The sequence below is a fragment of the Coregonus lavaretus genome (assembly GCF_964263955.1).
Source record: "Coregonus lavaretus genome assembly, chromosome: 21".
NCBI lineage: Eukaryota > Metazoa > Chordata > Actinopteri > Salmoniformes > Salmonidae > Coregonus > Coregonus lavaretus.
Genome location: NC_140008.1, coordinates 39,926,912 through 39,950,929, shown reverse-complemented (window position 1 = coordinate 39,950,929; position 24,018 = coordinate 39,926,912). Strand labels below are relative to the sequence as shown.

The 24,018-nt window shown below is 42.9% G+C and overlaps 1 protein-coding gene across 1 annotated transcript in view; it reads left to right on the top strand.

The window, feature by feature from the left end:
* LOC311148881 (uncharacterized protein) overlaps nucleotides 1-23,687 on the top strand; it is a 29,040-nt gene extending 5,353 nt beyond the window's left edge. The window contains exon 2 of the mRNA XM_084185889.1: nucleotides 20,927-23,687. Within this exon, the coding sequence (XP_084042015.1) occupies nucleotides 20,927-21,769 (843 nt within the window). The 3' untranslated portion in view covers nucleotides 21,770-23,687. The remainder of the gene's footprint in view (nucleotides 1-20,926) is intronic.
* The last annotated feature ends 331 nt before the right edge of the window (nucleotides 23,688-24,018 follow it).

Here is a 24,018-nt window from a genome sequence, read left to right as displayed (position 1 = left end):
TGGGCCCTGATAAACTGGACATCTACATCCAACAAGAGTCGGACAGAGGGATACACTAGCTATAACCTTCTCATAATGGATCTGGAAGGACAAAAAAGCCTGACGGTGGCTGGCCAATTTTATTGATTCCCCCCACGGTGTTCTTCAGGTTCTACTGTAGGTTACAGGGCGACATGTTGTGTGTCTAAAACGGCATAAAACCGTGTGTATCACAAGGCATGATCAAATTAATTAGCCAGCTACAGTAATTTTGAAAATAGTTTGGTAGTTTTTCTTGTCAAATTAGTCAGTTATCTACCTTTGATAAGTAACTAGCTAAAACAAAAATCTGCCCGTGCTACAGAGGTCTACATTGGTCCGCTAATAGAAGACTAGTAAAGGCCCAGTGCACTACTTTTGTGTTTTTAAATGTCTTTCTCAATATTTTGTATTTATTTTGTAGGAATTTCTTTGCAGATTTTTCAGGTGGTGCTGCAGCACCTTCAGCACCCCTACTTCCCACGGCTATGCTCGTTTGTGACCTGGCTACTCATTCTAAATAGTATAATCTAATCTGTTAAAAACAGTGGCAGCATGTGCAGCAGTGGTCATTCAGTTTTTTACATACAAAAGTGAAATGGGTGTATTTATGCTGTTGTTCAAATGCACAGATTGCTTTATATATCTTAGCGGTAGTTCGAAAACGTGGTGTCATATTTCTGTGCTGCTGATTTGTTGACAACTCCAACCACCCTGTGCCCCGGGTATTCAGCCATTCAGTGGCCGCCACTGGTTCTGACAGCACATCAATGACGTGGCAATGGAAAGTTTTTACACAAAAGGCCCCGATGGATGTGTCCTTCTAGAAACCAAAACAAGACACGTTTGGCGCATTGGTTTGATTTGAAAACACACAAAGGGGTTTATATATATACAGAGGATCTTAATTTGATCACTCTTTTGTTGCCGAAGTGCAGAAGAGCTTCGTGATTTACATAAATTCACAGAAAATTGGCAGTAACACATGGCTATATTAACAGTATTGCACTTTTCATGTAGCCACATTTTTGGCAGGTAATAGCCTAACCAAAGATCAAGCAACATTATGGACTAAACGTTCAAATCCTGTTGCTGCAGGATTATTTTGCTCCAACAAATCTGTACCACCCATGAACAGACTGGTCTTCCCTCAGGTGTCATTTTGTCATCTGCTCTGACTGGCCTGACAATGATCACAGACTACCGCCAAGATACTGGCAAAAAAAAATCATAAAATGCCATATGTTGTAGGAAATGTGCCCAGAACAATCCAGTCTATAATGTTAATCCAAACGTTCTTGCTTTGCCAGCAATATAGTCAATAGGCCTACCTAAAGGGAATAGCCAGCCATTGTATGATTTGGTGCTGACATGGTGGACCAGTAGTGAGTGGTTTGAGTACAGGGCTGGGCTGCTTTGTGTTGGACCTGTATTTCATCTCTCTGAGTGGGGCTGGGTAGCAGAAGAACAGAGGGGTACTGAACATTGCACTCTCATCAGAATTCTGCTTACACAGAATAGGCTACACACATGCACATGCTCGTGCACACTTTCACCACCTTACCGGCGACGGTGTCCTTTGTCGACAATTTTCACTTATGCTCCTGCCCGCTGATTGTCTTTTCACACAGATCACACACACACACACACACACACACACACACACACACACACACACACACACACACACACACACACACACACACACACACACACACTACAGCTCAGCACACTCCCACTCATAAGGCAGTGACGGCATCCTTTGTTGCTTTTTCTCACCTTCTCTAACTGCCTTCTGATTATGTGCCCAGATTTAATTCATGGAGCCATCTGTCATTGAATCTCACCTCACCTGTCTCACTGCATGTGTGCGTGCCTGCCCGAGCATATGTGTGTGGACAGAACACATGGACGAATGGACAATCAATGAGGACACACTATATACTACCACCAGAGCAGAGTAAGGACTGCTAACAATTTAACACAGGGCTCTGTTATGATCAGACAGTTAGGGAATCTTTCGTTAATAAAGACTGTTCTATTTATTTATCCCAAGTATCAGAGTCTCCTAAAAGTCTCTCCATGATGGAGCATCATTCAATACAGACTGATTTCACATACAGACACATACATACAGACTGTGTTTCAGTTAAACACTCTGAAATGGCCTGTTTCCACGATAGGATTATAACTGTGGTGTGTGTGTGTGTGTGTGTGTGTGTCTGTGTCGTGCATGTGTGTGACCCTCTCCCTAAGAGATGAAGCATCTGTCTGTTTTGTTTGGAGGTCATAAGGAGTCTAGCTAGGACAGTAAGATAAAAACTCCATACATATTTACATTCCTATGTGGGAACTTTCTGTTATGTCTCAATAAATTAGATATATAATCTATTACCATATTAGTCTTTTTTTACTCCTCTTAAGTCTAATAGTTATTTTGAACGTACATCAAATCCAAATCAAATGTATTGGTCACATACACATGGTTAGCAGATGTTATTGCGAGTGTAGCTAAATGCTTGTGCTTCAAGTTCCGACAGTTCAGCAATATCTAGCAAGTAATATCTAACAGTTCCACAACAAATACCTAATACACACAAATCTAAGTAAAGGAACGGAATAAGAATATATAAATATATGGATGAGCAATGTCATTATCAGAGTGGCATAGGCTAAAATGCAATAGATAGTATGGAATATGGTATATACAGTTGAAGTCAGAAGTTTACATACACCTTAGCCAAATACATTTAAACTCAGTTTTTCCACAATTCCTGACATTTAATCCTAGTAAAAGTTCCCTGTCTTAGGTCAGTTAGGATCACCACTTTATTTTAAGAAGGTGAAATGTCAGAATAATAGTAGAGAGAATGATTTATTTCAGCTTTATTTCTTTCAACACTTTCCCAGTGGGTCAGAAGTTTACATACACTCAATTAGTATTTGGTAGCATTGCCTTTCAATTGTTTAACTTGGGTCAAACGTTTCAGGTAGCCTTCCACAAGCTTCCCACAATAAGTTGGGTGAATTTTGGCCCATTCCTCCTGACAGAGCTGGTGTAACCGAGTCAGGTTTGTAGGCCTCCTTGCTCGCACACGCTTTTTCAGTTCTGCCCACAAATGTTCTATAGGTTTGAGGTCAGGGCTTTGTGATGGCCACTCCAATACCTTGACTTTGTTGTCCTTAAGCCACAACTTTGGAGTATGCTTGGGGTCATTGTCCATTTGGAAGACCCATTTGCGACCAAGCTTTAACTTCCTGACTGATGTCTTGAGATGTTGCTTCAATATATCCACATCATTTCCCTTCCTCATGATGCCATCTATTTTGTGAAGTGCACCAGTCCCTCCTGCAGGAAAGCACCCCCACAGCATGACGCTGCCACCCCCGTGCTTCACGGTTGGGATGGTGTTCTTTGGCTTACAAGCAACCCCCTTTTTCCTCCAAACATAACGATGGTCATTATGGCCAAACAGTTCTATTTTTGTTTCATCAGACCAGAGGACATTTCTCCAAAAAGTACGATCTTTGTCCCCATGTGCAGTTGCAAACCATAGTCTGGCTTTTTTATGGCGGTTTTGAAGCAGTGGCTTCTTCCTTGCTGAGCGGCCTTTCAGGTTATGTCGATATAGGACTTGTTTACTGTGGATATAGATACTTTTGTACCTGTTTCCTCCAGCATCTTCATAAGGTCCTTTGCTGTTGTTCTGGGATTGATTTGCACTTTTCGCATCAAAGTACGTTCATCTGTAGGAGACAGAACTCGTCTCCTTCCTGAGCAGTATGACGGCTGCGTGGTCCCATGGTGTTTATACTTGCGTACTATTATTTGTACAGATGAACGTGGTACCTTCAGGCGTTTGGAAATTGCTCCCAAGGATGAACCAGACTTGTGGAGGTCTACAATTTTTTTTCCTGAGGTCTTGGCTGATTTCTTTTGATTTTCCAATTATGTCAAGGAAAGAGGCACTGAGTTTGAAGGTAGGCCTTGAAATACATCCACAGGTTCACCTCCAATTGACTCAAATTATGTCAATTAGCCTATCAGAAGCTTCTAAAGCCATGACATCATTTTCTGGAATTTTCCAAGCTGTTTAAAGGCACAGTCAACTTAGTGTATGTAAACTTCTGACCCACTGGAATTGTGATACAGTGAATTATAAGTGAAATAATCTGTCTGTAAACAATTGTTGGAAAAATTACTTGTGTCATGCACAAAGTAGATGTCCTAACCAACTTGCCAAAACTATAGTTTGTTAACAAGAAATTTGTGGAGTGGTTGAAAAACGAGTTTTAATGACTCCAACCTAAGTGTATGTAAACCTCCGACTTCAACTGAACATATGAGATGGGTAATGCAAGATATGTAAACATGATTAAAGTGGCATTATTAAAGTGGCCAGTGATTTTCAAGTCTGTATATAGGCAGCATCAGTTGATCATATTATTTCAGATCTATGAAGGGAGGGAGAGAAGGAGAGATAAAAAAAAGAGAGGGTGTTTGATTAATGTAACAGATTTTGGGGTTATCTCTTCAGCTGTCTGACATCTGGCCTTTCTATCATTGATCCAGACACAAATGGCTGTGTTGAGACAGACTGTGACACACTGGAAGATGAAGACAGACCGAGACACAGATCATTCTCAGAGTCTGGTCTAAGACTGTTACGTGCTCAGTGTCAGGCTGTCTGATTACTGTCTGACTACTTTCCCTCCAGAAGTCCACAGCTGCTGTCGAATCTCAGACATTTCTTTCTAAACAGCTTTATTGATTTAAAGTTAACGGACGCTTCGTACCTCAACGACGGGCAGCCAGCTCCCTGTCATAGAGACTAAGACACATAGACAAGCCTCATGTCTATTTATCAGACAGAGCATAGCTGCTTGTTTGGCTTCTATTCTCAGTCTGGAGATCAACTGTAATAAAATAAAAATACTTCTTTAGACTGTTATGTCCACATATAGGCTACAGTCCGCCAACTGGATCTGTGTGTGTGTCCGGTTAAAAGGCCAAGTCCTATGAATGTGAATGCTGCAAAGTCTTATTGTAGCCCGTGGATGATTCACTCCCTACCTCTCCCTCTCACTGACTGCTGCTGTGCTACCCAGATGGAAGTCATATGTTTACATTGCCAAAGCAAGTGAAATAGACAATAAACAAGGGAAATAAACAATCAGAAATTAACAGTAAACCTTACACTCACAATAATAAAAAAAAAGTATATAGACATTTCAAATGTTATATTACTGGCTATGTACAGTGTTGTAACAATGTGCACATAGTTGAAGTATGAAAGGGGAAATAAATAAACAGATAAATATAGGTTGTATTTACAATGGTAAATGGGGGCGGCAGGTAGCTTAGTGGTTAAGAGCGTTGTGCCAGTAACCGAAAGGTCGCTGGTTCTAATCCCCGAGCCGACTAGGTGAAAAATCTGTCGTTGTGCCCTTGAGCAAGGCACTTAACCCTAATTGCTCCTGTAAGTCGCTCTGGATAAGAGCGTCTGCTAAATGACTACAATGTAAATGTGTTTGTGCTCCACTGGTTGCCCTTTTCTTGTGGCAACAGGTCATACATCTTGTTGCTGTGGTGGCGCACTCTGGTATTTTACCTAATAGATATGAGAGTTTGTCTCTGTATTCTAAGGGAAATATGTGTCTCTAATATGGTTGTACATTTGGCAGGAGGTTAGGAAGTGCAGCTCGGTTTCCAACCGTGGGCACAAAGCCTGTCTTCTCTTGAGAACCAGGTCTGCCTACGGCGGCCTCTCTACACAGCAAGGCCATGCTCATTGAGCCTGTATATAGTCAAAGCTTTCCTTAATTTTGGGTCAGTCACAGTGGTCAGGTATTCTGCTACTGTGTATTCTCTGTTTAGGGACAAATAACGTTCCAGTTTGCTCTGTTTTGTTTGCTCTTTTTTGTTGTTGATTCTATCTAATGTGTCAAGTAATTATCTTTTTGTTTTCTCATAATTTGGTTGGGTCTAATTGTGTTGCTGTCCTGGGGCTATGTGGGGTCTGTTTGTGAACAGAGTCCCAGTACCTGACTGAGGGGACTCTTCTCCAGGTTAATCTCTGTAGGTGAGGGCTTTGTTATAGAAGGTTTGAGAATCACTTCCTTTTTATGTGGCTGAAATATTTTAATTGCTCTTTTCTGTATTTTGAAACTTAGTGGGAATCTTCCAAATTCTGCTCTGTATGCATTATTTTGTGTTTTACGTTGTACACAGAGGATGTTTTTGCAGAATTCTGCATGCAGAGTTTCAATTTGGTGTTTGTTCCATTTTGTGCACTCTTGGTTGGTGAGTGGATCCAGTGGGAGGTATCTATAGAGGGAAAGAAAAAGACAGAGCGGAAGGGAGTTTGCAAACAGATGGAACAGTGGGAGGGCTGGGTTGAGAGGTCACCCTTTTGCTGTATCTGAAAGTGCTCTTATTAGAAAGAAATAGAGGGAGAGAGACGGATGGAGTTAGATAGAGATAGTATCACCCTGCTCAAGGATGTGCTCACTTCACTCTGTTTGCAGAGAGAGAGAGAGAGAGAGAGGATGTTTTTGCAGAAGTCTGTATGCAGAGTCTCGATTTGGTGTTTGTTCCATGTTGTGAACAAACCCCACCATCTTCAACATATATATCAACGAATAGGAGAGAGAGAGAGAAAGCCCCACCCTCTTCATCATATCATACCAGTCAAAAGTTTGGACAAACCTACTCATTCAAGGGGTTTTCTTTATTTTTACAGTCAAAAGTTTGGACAAACCTACTCATTCAAGGGGTTTTCTTAATTTTTACTATTTTTTACATTGTAGAATAATAGTGAAGACATCAAAACGATGAAATAACACATATGGAATCATGTATTAACCAAAAAAGTGTTAAACAAATCAACATATATTTTATATTTGAGAATCTTCAAATAGCCACCCTTTGCCTTGATGACAGCTTTTCACACTCTTGGCATTCTCTCAACCAGCTTCACCTGGAATGCTTTTCCAACAGTCTTGAAGGAGCTCCCACATATGCTGAGCTTGTTGGCTGCTTTTTCTTCACTCTGCGGTCCGACTCATCCCAAACCATCTCAATATGGTTGAGGTCGGGGGATTGTGGAGGCCAGGTCATCTGATGCAGCACTCCATCACTCTCCTTCTTGGTAAAATAGCCCTTACACAGCCTGTAGGTGTATTGGGTCATTGTCCTGTTAAAAAAACAATATGATAGTCACACTAAGCCCAAACCAGATGGGATGGTGTATCGCTGCAGAATGCTGTGGTAGCCATGCTAGTTAAGTGTGCCTTGTATTCTATATTAAATCACAGACAGTGTCACCAGCAAAGCACCCCCACACCATAACACCTCCTCCTCAATGCTTTACGGTGGGAACTACACATGCGGAGATCATCCGTTCACCCACACCGCGTCTCACAAAGACACAGCGGTTGGAACCAAAAATCTCAAATTTGGACTCCAGACCAAAGGACAAATTTCCACCGGTCTAATGTCCATTGCTCGTGTTTCTTCGCCCAAGCAGGTCTCTTCTTCTTATTGGTGTCCTTTAGTAGTGGTTTCTTTGCACGAATTCAACCATGAAGGCCTGATTCACACATTCCCCTCTGAACAGTTGTTGTTGAGATGTTTCTGTGACTTGAACTCTGTGAAGCATTTATTTGGGCTGCAATTTCTGAGGCTGGTAACTCTAATGAACTTATCCTCTGCAGCAGAGGTAACTCTGGGTCTTCCATTCCTGTGGCGGTCCTCATGAGAGTCAGTTTCATCATAGCGCTTGATGGTTTTTGCGACTGCACTTGAAGAAACATTCAAAATTCTTGAACTTTTCCATATTGACTGACCTTCATGTCTTAAAGTTATGATGAGCTGTTCTTTCCATAATATGGACTTGGTCTTTTACCAAATAGGGCTATCTGTATACCCCCCCCCCCCCCCCCTACCTTGTCACAACACAACTGATAGGTTCAAACGCATTAAGAAGGAAAGAAATTCCACAAATTAACTTTTAAGAAGGCACTCCTGTTAATTGAAATACATTCCAGGTGACTACCTCATGAAGCTGGTTGAGAGAATGCCAAGAGTGTGCAAAGCTGTCATCAAGGCAAAGGGTGGCTATTTGAAGAATCTCAAAATATAAAATATATTTTGATTTTGGTTACTACATGATTCCATGTGTTGTTTCATAGTTTTGATGTCTTCACTATTATTCTACAATGTAAAAAATAGTAAACATAAAGAAAAACCCTTGAATGAGTAGGTGTGTCCAAACTTTTGACTGGTAGTGTACATCAACAAATTGGCGAGGGCACTAGAACAGTCTGTAGCACCCAGCCTCAACCTACTAGAATCTGAAGTCAAATGTCTACTGTTTGCTGATGATATCTGGTGCTTCTGTCCCCAACCAAGGAGGGCCTACAGCAGCACCTAGATCTTCTGCACAGATTCTGTCAGACTTGGGCACTGATAGTTAATCTCAGTAAGACAAACATAATGGTGTTCACTTGCCAGGATCATAAATACAAATTCCACATAGACAATGAGTACATTTACATGCACACTAATAATTCCATATTAAATTGATTATGGCAGTAGGCAGATTATGCAATAGTTATGTAAACACCTTACTCTACTTATCTTAATCGGCCTAAGGTCAAAATCCAAGTAAGCATACGCCGATTAAAACACCTGGTTTTCTGAGCAATCTTTTTAATTATTAGGACATGTAAACACCTTAATCAGCATTGCAGCACATGTGCTAGCACCAACCGAGCGAGCTTCCCTCTTTAGCGCGAGTGAAGTGAGTTCGGAACATCTGAATGTATGCGTCTTAAAAGTAGTTTTCACATACAAACTTTATATGTCTGAACTCAGAATCAAATATGCTTCCCAAAAATAACATGGTCGCTGTGGTACGTTTATTTGGATTGACGATTTTCTGCGTTTGTCAGAGTGCCATCAGTTAGCCTGATTTCAGATGTGTCCATGTAAACAGGATTATTAGGTAAATCGTTCTTCTTGCAAAGCGTGTAAACGTTTTAATTGAACTGTAATATTAATCTGATTATCCACAATAATCGCATTATTGTGTTCATGTAACCATACTCACTGCATAGAGCACACAAAAAGCTATACCTACCTTGGCCTAAACATCAGCACCACAGGTAAATTCCACAAAGCTGTGAATGATCTGAGAGACAAGGCAAGAAGGGCCTTCTATGCCATCAAAAGGAACATAACATTTGACACTCCAATTAGGATCTGGCTAAAAATACTTGAGTGAGTTATAGAACCCATTACCCTCTATGGTTGTGAGGTCTGGGGTCCACTCACCAACCACAAATTCACAAAATGGGACAAACACCAAATTGAGATTCTGCATGCAGCATTCTGTAAAAACATCTTCCATATACAACGTAAAACACCAAATAATACACGCAGAGCAGAATTAGGATGATTCCTGCTAATTATCAAAATCCCCTCAGTCAGCTGGTATGGGGACTCTGTTCACAAACACAAACAGACCCCACAGAGCCCCAGGACAGCAACACAATTAGACCCAACCCCCCCAAAAAGATAATCACTTGTCACATTGGAAAGAATCAACAACAGAAAAACAGTGCAAACTGGAATGTTATTTGGTCCTAAACAGAGAATACTGTGAGTGACCCAAAATTAAGGAAAGCTTTGACTATGTACAGACTCAGTGAGCATAGCTATTGAGAGAGGCCGCCATTGGCAGTCCTGGCGCTCAAGAGAAGACAGGCGATGTGCACACTGCCCACAAAATGAGGTGGAAACTGAGCTGCACGTCCTAACCTCCTGCCAAATGTATGACCATATTAGACACATATTTCCCTCAGATTACACAGACCCACAAAGAATTTGAAAACAAATCCAATCTTGATAAACTCCCGTATCTATTGGGTGAAATACAGTGGGGGTAAAAAGTATTTAGTCAGCCACCAATTGTGCAAGTTCTCCCACTTAAAAAGATGAGAGAGGCCTGTAATTTTCATCATAGGTACACGTCAACTATGACAGACAACATGAGAAAAAAAAATCCAGAAAATCACATTGTAGGATTTTTCATGAATTTATTTGCAAATTATGGTGGAAAATAAGTATTTGGTCAATAACAAAAGTTTCTCAATACTTTGTTATATACCCTTTGTTGGCAATGACACAGGTCAAACGTTTTCTGTAAGTCTTCACAAGGTTTTCACACACTGTTGCTGGTATTTTGGCCCATTCCTTCATGCAGATCTCCTCTAGAGCAGTGATGTTTTGGGGCTGTCGCTGGGCAACACAGACTTTCAACTCCCTCCAAAGATTTTCTATGGGGTTGAGATCTGGAGACTGGCTAGGCCACTCCAGGACCTTGAAATGCTTCTTACGAAGCCACTCCTTCGTTGCCCTGGCGGTGTGTTTGGGATCATTGTCATGCTGAAAGACCAAGCCACGTTTCATCTTCAATGCCCTTGCTGATGGAAGGAGGTTTTCACTCATAATCTCACGATACATGGCCCCATTCATTCTTTCCTTTACACGGATCAGTCGTCCTGGTCCCTTTGCAGAACAACAGCCCCAAAGCATGATGTTTCCACCCCCATGCTTCACAGTAGGTATGGTGTTCTTTGGATGCAACTCAGCATTCTTTGTCCTCCAAACACGACGAGTTGAGTTTTTACCAAAAAGTTCTATTTTGGTTTCATCTGACCATATGACATTCTCCCAATCCTCTTCTGGATCATCCAAATGCACTCTAGCAAACTTCAGACGGGCCTGGACATGTACTGGCTTAAGCAGGGGGACACGTCTGGCACTGCAGGATTTGAGTCCCTGGCGGCGTAGTGTGTTACTGATGGTAGGCTTTGTTACTTTGGTCCCAGCTCTCTGCAGGTCATTCACTAGGTCCCCCTGTGTGGTTCTGGGATTTTTGCTCACCGTTCTTGTGATCATTTTGACCCCACGGGGTGAGATCTTGCGTGGAGCCCCAGATCGAGGGAGATTATCAGTGGTCTTGTATGTCTTCCATTTCCTAATAATTGCTCCCACAGTTGATTTCTTCAAACCAAGCTGCTTACCTATTGCAGATTCAGTCTTCCCAGCCTGGTGCAGGTCTACAATTTTGTTTCTGGTGTCCTTTGACAGCTGTTTGGTCTTGGCCATAGTGGAGTTTGGAGTGTGACTGTTTGAGGTTGTGGACAGGTGTCTTTTATACTGATAACAAGTTCAAACAGGTGCCATTAATACAGGTAACGAGTGGAGGACAGAGGATCCTCTTAAAGAAGAAGTTACAGGTCTGTGAGAGCCAGAAATCTTGCTTGTTTGTAGGTGACCAAATACTTATTTTCCACCATAATTTGCAAATAAATTCATTAAAAATCCTACAATGTGATTTTCTCGATTTTTTTTCCTCAATTTGTCTGTCATAGTTGACGTGTACCTATGATGAATATTACAGGCCTCTCTCATCTTTTTAAGTGGGAGAACTTGCACAATTGGTGGCTGACTAAATACTTTTTTCCCCCACTGTACCAGTGTGCCACCACAGCAGCAAGATTTGTGACCTGTTGCAACAAGAAAAGGGCAACCAGTGGAGCACAAACACCATTGTAAATACAACCTAAATGTATCTGTTTATTTATTTTCCCTTTCATACTTCAGCAATTTGCACATTGTTTCAACACTTTACATAGCCAATAATATAACATTTGCAATGTCTATATTATCATCCAATCTTAGTTTTATCTTTTTTTGAGTTCAATGCTTACTGTTAATTTCTGATTGATTATTTCCCTTGTTTATTTCCCTTTTAGTTTATTGCTATTTCACTTGATTTGGTAAACATATGTTTCCCATGCCAATAAAGCCTGAGAGAGAGAGAGTTTGAGTTTGTTATTTTATTCCCCTGCAGGGCTGCAGCAGTGCGTCACGGAGCCTGTTTGCAGTGTGGCATTGTCAGACTTGCCTCAGCATGGGAGCGTGTCTATGGCTCACTGGTCTGTAGGGTCAGCTGTGTGTGCATTCATACTAATCATAACACTGTGCGTGTGAGTGGCGTGCGTGTGTAGATTTCTGCTTGTTGAAATGGCACATCAAGCCTGAAAATCAGATTTTCCCCTTGAGTAAGAGGTTCTATCCCTGGCACTGTCGATAAAGTTACATCTCAAGAAGTATCGAGTGCTAGCTTGTCAATTTGTGATGAAGGCTGAGAATACTAGAGTGCTAAAAGTGCTGCGCGCGTACACACACACTCACACACAGAGTGCTGTTTATTCTGTGTGAGTTCAGCTGAGCGCGCCATGGTGCATGAGATACAAGCCGGATGCCGGTGAAAGAATCTCCAGAATCCTGTGGATTAGCCGGGAGCTGTCTGGCCCAGCGCCTCCATCGGAAAACCGGAATCATTTTGGCTGTGAAAACAGCTCTACTATCCTCAAGGCTGCTGAGGGCTAAACTCCCAAGGCAATAAGCTCCCTTCTCCCCCTCATACTGCAGACTGTCCCTAAGACAGCCCTATTGAAAGGTTGGCATTGATACTGGCACACAGACTGGCATGGAGAGAGCATACAGATGGACGCTCAGCCAGACCTGAGCCTCTTCAGCAGCATAGCATGGTGTGCCTGCCACCTCTAATCAAATCAAAGTTTATTTCAGATTTGCAGATGTTATCGCAGGTGCAGCGAAATGCTTGTTTCTAGCTCCAACAGCGCACTAATACCTAGCAATACAAAACAATACACACATAATCCAAAAAGTAAAAAGAAAGAAATTAAGAAATGTCGGAACGAATCCAATTAACAACCCAAAAAGTACTGTAACCAAATGCAATCTATACGCATCTGCACCGGATTAATTTACACAAGATATACTAGGAATGATATGTAGAGCAGTAGATATATTAGAGTGAGCTATGTCAAGAATCCAGTATATAAATACATTTGCGGTGTGTATAAACAGTGTAACGAAAATGCAATGTACAGTAGCAGAAATATTAGAATGAGCTATGTCGAGAATACAGTATATAAATACACAGTACAAAACCCCATAGCAAAATGGATAGAATTGCAGGAAATTAGCTTCCGTAATATAATAATATATACTGTATGTATGTGAATGGTGTGTATAGACAGTATGTGAATAGAAAATGTGTGTATAGCAGTAGTTATATAGGATGAGTCATGACTAAAATATTCTATATACAAATAAAGTGGGTAAAACAGTATGTAAACATTATTAAAGTGACCAGTGTTCTATGACTCTATGTACATAGGGCAGCGGTCTCTAAGGTGGCCTGGAGATGGAAGCTATTCATCAGCCTCTTGGTCCCAGCTTTGATGCACCTGTACGGTCTCCGCCTTCTAAATGGTAGCGGGGTGAACAGGCCGTGGCTCGGGTGGCTGGGGTCTTTGATGATCTTCTTGGCCTTCCTGTGACACCAGGTCCTATAGATGTTCTGGAGGGCATCAGTGCTGAGCCATGGGAATAATATTTACAGCTATGCTCATCAGTTTATCACTCAGCTTTCAGAGAAACTGCCAGCTAAAACCCCAAACCTCAACAACCCAACAACCTCAACCCTGAACAAAACCCTGCCCTGCTGTCTACACAGAGGGACTCTACACTTAAAATAATGTGGAGCTGAGCTGGCAGGAGTATAGACACTTTCTATTGGAAAGTATAGGGCCAAAGAAGTTAACTCTAAGGCAATGTTATCCCATCACCAATCCTTTTGTTTCCCTGGATGGAGAATAGTTCACTAAAATGTCACTCAGTCAGTCACTCACTCAGTGTAAGGTTGATTGATGAAACAATATCGGTGTGTTTTATATTATACCCAGATAAACAACATTGTCCTCTATTATGTCTATACTCATATCATCACATTTCTCTCATTTCCAAATGAGTTTTTTGTGATTATAGTACTTCGGAAAGTATTCAGACTCCTTGACTTTTTCCACATTTTGTTAGGTTACAGCCTTACTCTAAAATTGATTAAATTGTCGTATATTTTTCATCAATCTACACACAATACCCCATAATGATTGAGCAAAAACAGGTTTTTAAGAAATGTTTGCTAATTTATAAAACATACAAAATAAATTATATCACATTTACATGAGTATTCAGACCCTTTACTCAGTACTTTGTTGAAGCACCTTTGGCAGCGATTACAGTCTCAAGTCTTCTTGGGTATGACACTACAAGCTTGGCACACCTGTATTCCCATGGGGGGCCAGTATAAAAAAAAAAAAAAATGATGTATGCACTCACTAATGATGTAAGTCGCTCTGGATAAGAGCGTCTGCTAAATGACGTAAATGTGACACTTGGCATTCAGGCCAAAGAGTTTAATCCTGGTTTCATCAGACCAGAGAATCTTGTTTCTCATGGTCTGAGAGTCTTTAGGTGCCTTTTGGCAAACTCCAAGCGAGCTGTCATGTGCCTTTTACTGAGGAGTGGCTTCATTCTGGACACTCTACCATATAGGCCTGATTAGTGGAGTGCTGCAGAGATGTTTGTCCACAGAGGAACTCTAGAGCTCTGTCATAGTGACCATCGGGTTCTTGGTCACCTTCCTGACCAAGGCCCTTCTCCCCCGATTGCTCAGTTTGGCTGGGCTCTAAGAAGAGTCTTGATGGTTCCAAACTCCATCCATTTAATAATGATGGAGGCCACTGTGTTCTTGGGGACCTTCAATGCTGCAGACATTTTTTGGTACCCTTCCCCAGATGTGTGCCTCGACACAATCCTGTCTCGGAGCTCTACGGACAATTCCTTCGACCTCATGGCTTGGTTTTTGCTCTGACATGCACTGTCAACATTTTACATTTACATTTTAGTCATTTAGCAGACGCTCTTATCCAGAGCGACTTACAGGAGCAATTAGGGTTAAGTGCCTTGCTCAATGGCACATTTACATCATTTAGCAGACGCTCTTATCCAGAGCGACTACAAATTGGTGCATTCACCCTATAGCCAGTGGGATAACCACTTTACAAGTATACTTTTTATTTTTTATTTTTTTTATTTTTTTGGGGGGGGTAGAAGGATTACTTTATCCTATCCCAGGTGTTCCTTAAAGAGGTGGGGTTTCAAATGTCTCCGGAAGGTGGTGAGTGACTCCGCTGTCCTGGCGTCGTGAGGGAGCTTGTTCCACCATTGGGGTGCCAGAGCAGCGAACAGCTTTGACTGGGCTGAGCGGGAACTATGCTTCCGCAGAGGAAGGGGAGCCAGCAGGCCAGAGGTGGATGAACGCAATGCCCTCGCCTGGGTGTAGGGACTGATCAGAGCCTGAAGGTACGGAGGTGCCGTTCCCCTCACTGCTCCATAGGCAAGCACCATGGTCTTGTAACGGATGCGAGCTTCAACTGGAAGCCAGTGGAGTGTGCGGAGGAGGGGGGTGACGTGAGAGAACTTGGGAAGGTTGAACACCAGACGGGCTGCGGCATTCTGGATGAGTTGTAGGGGTTTAATGGCACAGGCAGGGAGCCCAGCCAACAGCGAGTTGCAGTAATCCAGACGGGAGATGACAAGTGCCTGGATTAGGACCTGTGCCGCTTCCTGTGTAAGGCAGGGTCGTACTCTCCGAATGTTGTAGAGCATGAACCTGCAGGATCGGGTCACCGCCTTGATGTTAGCGGAGAACGACAGGGTGTTGTCCAGGGTCACGCCAAGGCTCTTCGCGGTGGAGAGGAGGATCTGATGGTTCACTGTATCAAAGGCAGCAGACAGGTCTAGAAGGACAAGAGCAGAGGAGAGAGAGTTAGCTTTAGCAGTGCGGAGAGCCTCCGTGACACAGAGAAGAGCAGTCTCAGTTGAATGACCAGTCCTGAAACCTGACTGGTTTGGATCAAGAAGGTCATTCTGAGAGAGATAGCAAGAGAGTTGGCTAAAGACGGCACGCTCAATAGTTTTGGAAAGAAAAGAAAGAAGGGATACTGGTCTGTAGTTGTTGACATCAGTGGGATCGAGTGTTGGTTTTTTGAGAAGGGGTGCAACTCTCGCTCTCTTGAAGACGGAAGGGACATGGCCAGCGGTCAAGGATGAGTTGATCAGCGAGGTTAGGTAGGGGAGAAGGTCACCGGAGATGGTCTGGAGAAGAGAGGAGGGGATGGGGTCAAGCGGGCAGGTTGTTGGGCGGCCTGCAGTCACTAGTCGCAAGATTTTATCTGGAGAGAGAGGGGAGAAAGAAGTCAAAGCATAGGGTAGGGCAGTGTGAGCAGGACCAGCAGTGTCATTAGACTTAACAAACGAGGATCGGATGTCGTCAACCTTCTTTTCAAAGTGGTTGACAAAGTCATCCACAGAGAGGGGGGGGGGGGGGGGGGGGGGGGGGGGGGGGGGGGGATTCAGCAGTGAGGAGAATGTGGCAAAGAGCTTCCTAGGGTTAGAGGCGGATGCTTGGAATTTAGAGTGCTAGAAAGTGGCCTTAGCAGCAGAAACAGATGAAGAAAATGTAGAGAGGAGGGAGTGAAAAGATGCCAGGTCGGCAGGGAGTTTAGTTTTCTTCCATTTCCGCTCAGCTGCCCGGAGCTCTGTTCTGTGAGCTCGCAATGAGTCATCAAGCCACAGAGCTGGAGGGGAGGACCGAGCCGGCCGGGAGGATAGGGGACACAGAGAGTCAAAGGATGCAGAAAGGGAGGAGAGGAGGGTTGAGGAGGCAGAATCAGGAGATTGGAGGGAGAAGGATTGAGCAGAGGGAAGAGATGATAGGATGGAAGAGGAGAGAGTAGTGGGAGAGAGAGAGCGAAGGTTGCGGCGGCGCGTTACCATCTGTGTAGGGGCAGAGTGAGTAGTGTTGGAGGAGAGCGAGAGAGAAAAGGATACAAAGTAGTGGTCGGAGACATGGAGGGGAGTTGCAGTGAGATTAGTAGAAGAGCAACATCTAGTAAAGATGAAGTCAAGCGTATTGCCTGCCTTGTGAGTGGGGGGGGATGGTGAGAGGGTGAGGTCAAAAGAGGAGAGGAGTGGAAAGAAGGAGGCAGAGAGAAATGAGTCAAATGTAGACGTGGGGAGGTTGAAATCCCCCAAAACTGTGAAGGGTGAGCCATCCTCAGGAAAGGAACTTATCAAGGCGTCAAGCTCATTGATGAACTCTCCAAGGGAACCTGGAGGGCGATAGATGACAAGGATATTAAGCTTAAATGGCCTAGTGACTGTGACAGCGTGGAATTCAAATGAGGAGATAGACAGATGGGTTAGGGGAAAAAATGAGAATGACCACTTGGGAGAGATGAGGATTCCTGTGCCACCACCCCTCTGACCAGATGCTCTCGGGGTATGCGAGAACACATGGTCAGACGAGGAGAGAGCAGTAGGAGTAGCAGTGTTTTCAGTGGTAATCCATGTTTCCGTCAGCGCCAGGAAGTCGAGGGACTGGAGGGTAGCATAGGCTGGGATGAAGTCAGCCTTGTTGGCGGCAGAACGGCAGTTCCAGAGGCTGCCTGAGACCTGGAACTCCAGGTGTGTGGTGCGTGCAGGGACCACCAGGTTAGAGAGGCAGCAGCCACGCGGTGTGAGGCGTTTGTGTAGCCTGTGCGGAGAGGAGAGAACAGGGATAGGCAGAGGCATAGTTGACAGGCTGCAGCAGATGGCTACAATAATGCAGAGGAGATCGGAATGAAATGAACTAAACATCAGGGAAAGGAGAGAGCAGGCCTCCCTCACCAAAAAAAAAAAAAATATATATATATAACTCTCCCAACTTCCACCTCAGAAACTATAATTGTTTCACTGAACCACCCGAGTAAAACTCTCCCAACTTCCACTTTAGAAATTAGAATTGTTGTAAATTACAGCAGACTGTTATCAGTAGCTGTAATTAAGTGCAGCAGCTACCAACCACCTAACGTTAATGCCTCGGATGAGGTTAGAAAAACAGCTGAATGGTAGCAGCTAGCTGGCTCAATCACAGGTACTCTTAAGCATGAAATAACATTGGAAACAATTAACCACAGTTGCAAAAAGTTACCAGTAGCTACCCGCTAGCTAGCTAGCTAGCTTTGTTGGTCCAAGTAGTGGGTAAGCTAGCCTCGTGCTTCGCCGGGGTCCGCCGAATACAGTCCTTACCTACAATAATTACCTACAATAACCTTCAATAACTACCTGAGTAAGCTACCTATAATACCAAACTACAATACCTACCTACAATCTAAATACATGGTTTAAGCTTAACTCAACACCATATAAGAAGCCAAGCTTACCTTTCATAACGCAGCAATGACTAGTTAAACAATACCGTTGACACATGGTTAAAGATATAGTTGTCCAAACTTGCTCGCTATGCTAATTAACTACATTGCCACAGAAAGAATAGCCTGCAATTACACACGACATTGTTCTGTGTCAACAGTGGGACCTTATATAGACAGGTGTGTACCTTTCCAAATCATGTCCAATCAATTGAATTTACCACAGGTGGACTCCAATCAAGTTGTAGAAACATCTCAAGGATGATCAATGGAAACAGGATGCACCTGAGCTCAATTTCGAGTCTCATAGCAAAGGGTCTGAATACTTATGTAAATAAGGTATTTCTGTTTTTTACCTTTGATAAATTAGCAACAATTTCTAAAAACCTGTTTTTGCTTTGTCATTATGTGGTATTGTGTGTAGAATTGTTATTTATTTAATCCATTTTAGAATGAGGCTGTAACGTAACAAAATGTGGAAAAAGTCAAGGGGTCTGAATACTTTCCGAAGGCGCTGTATGGCTAATCTATATCCATATGACTGATGTATTGCTCTGGCTTAAGGATACAAAGACCTGAAGATACAGGCATTTATACTATGCAGTGACCGTGTTTTAAAAAGAGTGGTAGGTTGTAGAAAACAATCAATAGGCTTTTTTATTGACTTGACCTTCAGGGTCATGGAGGGGGGGTTCAGGGGTCAACAAGAGAGGTACAGTACACAAAGACTGCAAAATGTCAGAGATCTTGTATGCTTTAAGTGTGTGTGCTTTATCCACTGTCCTAGAACTATAGGCTTTAGGCTATGAGTCCCAGAAAGGCATATCAGAGGGACTGAGTTGCATTCTAAGAGTGTGGTGTATTCAGTTGGCATTTATTCTGCTATCCCTGGGGCCAGTCCAGAAAACACAGTATACTTTGGAGGGGCTGCAGAGACAGGGAGGCACTCATTACTACAGCAATGCTTACAGTCAGTGTGACTTTGGCATCAGCAGAACAACTCTTATACATGTAACCCATTGAGAGAGAGAGAGGCCGTAGCTCCTGACTGGACAATAGCAGCACATCGCTGCTATTGTATTCTGTTGGATATTCCATCACGCACCGCTTTTTCTCTTCTCTCTCCATTTAGCTTATTCAACATTACATTTTAGTCATTTAGCAGACGCTCTTATCCAGAGCGACTTACAGTTAGTGCATACATTTTTTATTTTTTTTCATACTGTCCCCCCGTGGGAATCAAACCCACAACCCTGCCGTTGTAAACGCCATGCTCTACCAACTGAGCTACATCCCTGCCGGCCATTCCCTACCCTACCCTGGACCACCACACCTAACTCTTCTATATCTCCCCTAGCTCTCTCACACCTCCCTCACGCTAAAAATTAGGGGTTCAACAAGGGTTCTTCTAAGATCCTCAAAGTTCCCTGAAGAACCTTACGGTTCTTGGCACTGAAAAATGCCCCCAAAAGGTTCTTCCAAGAACCCCATAGGAGGTGGGGTTCATCGAGGAGCCTCTTTAGTTCTTGGGGGTTCTTGCAGGAACCTAACTGCCCAACTGAAATATTTTTATTTGCATTTAAGAGGACAGCAGGTGCAGGCACTTAACTGAAAAATGTAAAGATCTCCTCAATTTAAGGTAAGATTTATCCCTTTATGATCTAAATGTATATTGTTTTATGATGATACCATCTATATTTTTATATTTGTGCAAATGGTTGAGTTATTTGACACTTTCTCCCTTTAAAAAAAGTATTTCTAAACCAGAAAATGGACACAATTCAATGGATATGAATCAACAAAGAGATAGGAATATGTAAGAATATGTTAAAGGTTATAGCTGAATTGGGCGCAGATGACTGAACTGCCCACTTATTTGTGTGTGTCTGTGTCTGCAGGTATACTGACGAGGAGGCACACAAAGGTATGTACAATTAGTATTGGTTTGTCTCATAATGTTATGCAGATCACATGTAGCATCTACAATTCATTTGAATGAATGGTTTCTCTAAAACCTTATAGAACTCAGTCACAGCAGCCTTTACATTATGGACAAGGTATGTGTATGAAAACCGTTGTCAAAAGTGAACGGTTGTTTCATTCACAAAATTTTTACCACAAAAAACAAGATATGAATACTGTCGTGTGCACATTTAGTTAATCATCTGTATAATTATATATTTTTTGCATTCACAGACTTCACCCTCCCTACACCTCTGATGAATATAACAGGAAACTTGTTCGATCACCATGCACTGCAAAATCATTCTGGCAATGGATAGCCTACAGAGGACATCAACATCAACACGCCAGAGGATATACCTATTGGACTTGCGTTTACCTCATATTTAGATTTTTATATTCTGCTTTGCCACTAAAATCATAATAAACACTGACAACTAAAATATTGTGTTATTGTTGTTATTTTTATGCTGGTTATTATTAATTATAATAATAATGAACCACAAAAGGTTATTTGTGGAACCGTTAATGGGGGTTCTTTGAAGAACCCTTTTAAAGGGTTCTTCAAAGAAATTAAAGGGGTTCCCCCACAGTTTCAATTTGAAGAACCCCTAAAGGATCCTCCAGGAACCTTTTCTTTTTAAGAGTGCTCCTCTCTCCTGGGTCCATTGCTTTCCTCCCACCCTCTCCTCTCTCCTCTCCACTGGATCAATAAAGTATAAAGTCTTCTTCTTCTCCATAGGCCCACCTGCGCTCGGTGGACGTGAAGATCCTGCAGCAGCTGCTGGCGGTGCACGAGGGGATCGAGGCATGTAAGTGGCTCCTGGAGGAGCGCGGCACCCTGGCCAGCCGCTGCAGCAGCCTGACCAGCAGCCAGTACAGCCTGGGAGAGGGCCCTGGAGGAGACACCTCCTGGAGGGGCAGCTGGAGCAGTCTGCATGACCCCCTCAACGACAAGCTGGATAACATCTCTATAGGTAGCTACCTGGACACCCTGGCTGACGACATGGATGAGTACGGCCCCTCTAGTTCTGAGTCTGCGCTGTGTTCAACTCCACTGGGGACTGAGATGCCCACTCGGACCAGGGGAGGGACAGGTGCTGGGGTAGGGGCTGGGAGAGGTGCTGAAGCAGGGGCAGTGTCTGAGGCAGGGGTTGGGGCTGGGACAGGGAGAGGGGCAGGGGCTGGGTTAGGACCAGGCACAGGGGGCAAGGTAGTTGTTGGGCCTAGCTCTCCCCAAGTCAAGCCAGAGATCCCCAAAGAGGAGTCTCCCATTTGGACTAAGGCCAAAAAGGCAGTGAAAGGAACCACCATCACCAAGGACACCAAGGACTCCAGCCAAACGCAGCAGCCCAGTAAGAGCAATGGCGTCCTGGAGAAGGCAGTCAGGCAAGCAGGAGGACCTGCTGACTCGGCCCGGGCCTGCCTGGCTGAGAAGCTGGCGAAAAACCAGAGCCCCAAACTCAAACCCTATAAGAACGGCAAGATAGACCTGGATGGCTGCAAGATGAATGGCACGAAGCACCTGGAGTATGACGCCCATTGGAGATGGGTGCAGTCGCAGGATGATGTTACATTTCTGTGAGGTGGATGTATTACGCCACTAAAGACACTTAGCCGCTCCCATGTGATGACCAAACAGGTCAAAGGTTAAGAGAGAGGGGGCCTTGGACTGGTGTTGTGGTTGATTGCACGTATTATGCAAACTTCTACCATTGCCATTGTGCAAGACATCAGGTGTGGGTGAGTAGGAGAACACAACATCATTACATTATGTTCTATTCACTCTAAATGTGACTGCACTAACTTTCTAAAACATTGTCAGTATTATATTGGGGATAAAGTAGATATTTTTCTGAAACAAGTTTATTTTTGACATGTTTATCCTCTTACAGAAAATTAACAATTTCCAAAAAGAAAATAAATATATTTGTTACAATCACTCACATCTATAGAACCTAGTTCATGACCAAAGTTTGCCCTCACTGATCAATCCCATGTCAAAATGATTGTAAAACACCCTATCCACAAATAATAGATACCTGAATCCTTCTCATACATACTGTACCATAGTATGCAAAGCATCTAGAATGTTCCCACTGTTTGCACAGGAGTGCTTTTGTGGATGTCCTAAAACTACCTAAAGTACTTAACCAGTCAATGCAATATGTGCAATCGGTGAATCGCAATTCAATTAATCTGTGCATCATGTACTTATGTGGGTGGCTGTATTAGAAAAATGTCTCAATATGAGTATTAATATTGTTATTTTGTGGATTACACAGTATTTTTCATTTGGAAAGCAGATGTTGTCATTGGTGTAATCCTAAACAGTTATGCCTGTATCTCCCATTCCAAGATGACTGCACTGTTTTTCTGATAATCCTGATTGTTTAAATGACTGATTTGCCCTCTTTCAGTACTCTGCTGTCTGTGTCTTAAGGAGTCCAACTGTCTCTGTTCTTTTACTCGCTGTTGAGTGGTGTGAAGTTATTACAGTAATTTGGGTGGGTGAAAATTGCATGTCATGTGCTGACTGGTTTATTGGTAAAAATCACCATGAAAAATGTGTGAAAAGCTTAATACAATCATCAGAGAAGAAAAGCAATATTCCCTCTAAGCCTTTGTATTCGGTTATAAACAACCCACTCTCACACAGAACCATCACCGCTGAAAGCTAATAATGACTCAACACTCCAAAGCAGGGGTTGCCAGGACGACTGAGAGAGCGGGTGAGTGCGAGAGAGTGCACGTGTGTATGTACATGTCTGCGTGTGTCCATGTGAGTGCACGTGTATGCATTAATGTGTGTGTGTGTGTGCACATATGTGTGTTTGCATCTGGCTTGCTGTGCACAGCTTCTCTGGTAGATTTAGATGAGAACGGAGGGGCTGTTCTTTAGTAGGCTCTCCCCATCTTTTTCATCATGGGAAAACAACACATTTCACTGCACCCATCGGGTGTATGTGACAATAACACATGTACACATTTTTATAATAATTGTCTCACCCCACAACCCGCACCCATCCCATTCTACCCTGTCGCCATTAGTCATATTTATGCTGGGAGAACAATGTACTGCATTTGATAGATAATGGATACCAGATGACATCATATAAGGCATGTGTATTGCATAAAGCATTGTGAATGTTATCAGATGTATTATGCACATCATTCAACTACATTAGTGTAGCAAATGAAATTATGAAGGGACTGTTTTCAATTGAATTAAGTTAGGATTTCCCTTATTGATGTTTTGGATTCTGGATACTCATGCCTTTACGACCGTGTTAGCTGTCTGAGTTATAATGTTCTAGGGTGTCTGTCTCTGTGTGATGTCTTTGCTTGTATGGCTCCAGTTCTGTACCACTCAGCACTCCTATCAGAGCAGCGTTTTAATGTGTTTCAGATGAGTTCTCACTTACGAGACTCAGTGACGTGCAGGCAGGGTAGGCAGTGCTTACCCTGTGATAATCTAATAAAAAAAGCTGTTATGAAAAGCCAAAATAAATAAATAATTATATACCCTCAAATCGGAAAAAGTCCTAAAACTGCATCAAAACCTCAGGAAAGGCGGCAGGGTATTCATGCCTTTCTTTCCATCCAAGCCATTAAAATCCTTGACGTGCGCTGCCTTTCCTGATTCCATCCAGTCACTGTTAATGGACAGGTTCAGCTTTGCCTAGTTTGAAGTAGCTTCATTCGAGACAGATCTCATATTTTGTGCATGCGTATTGCCTAAACATGTTGTGTGGGTATTGCCCTGGGGTAAGCTGTGCACATTTGGGCATGTCTATGTAACGAGTGTTACATTTCATGTTGTATAATTACAAA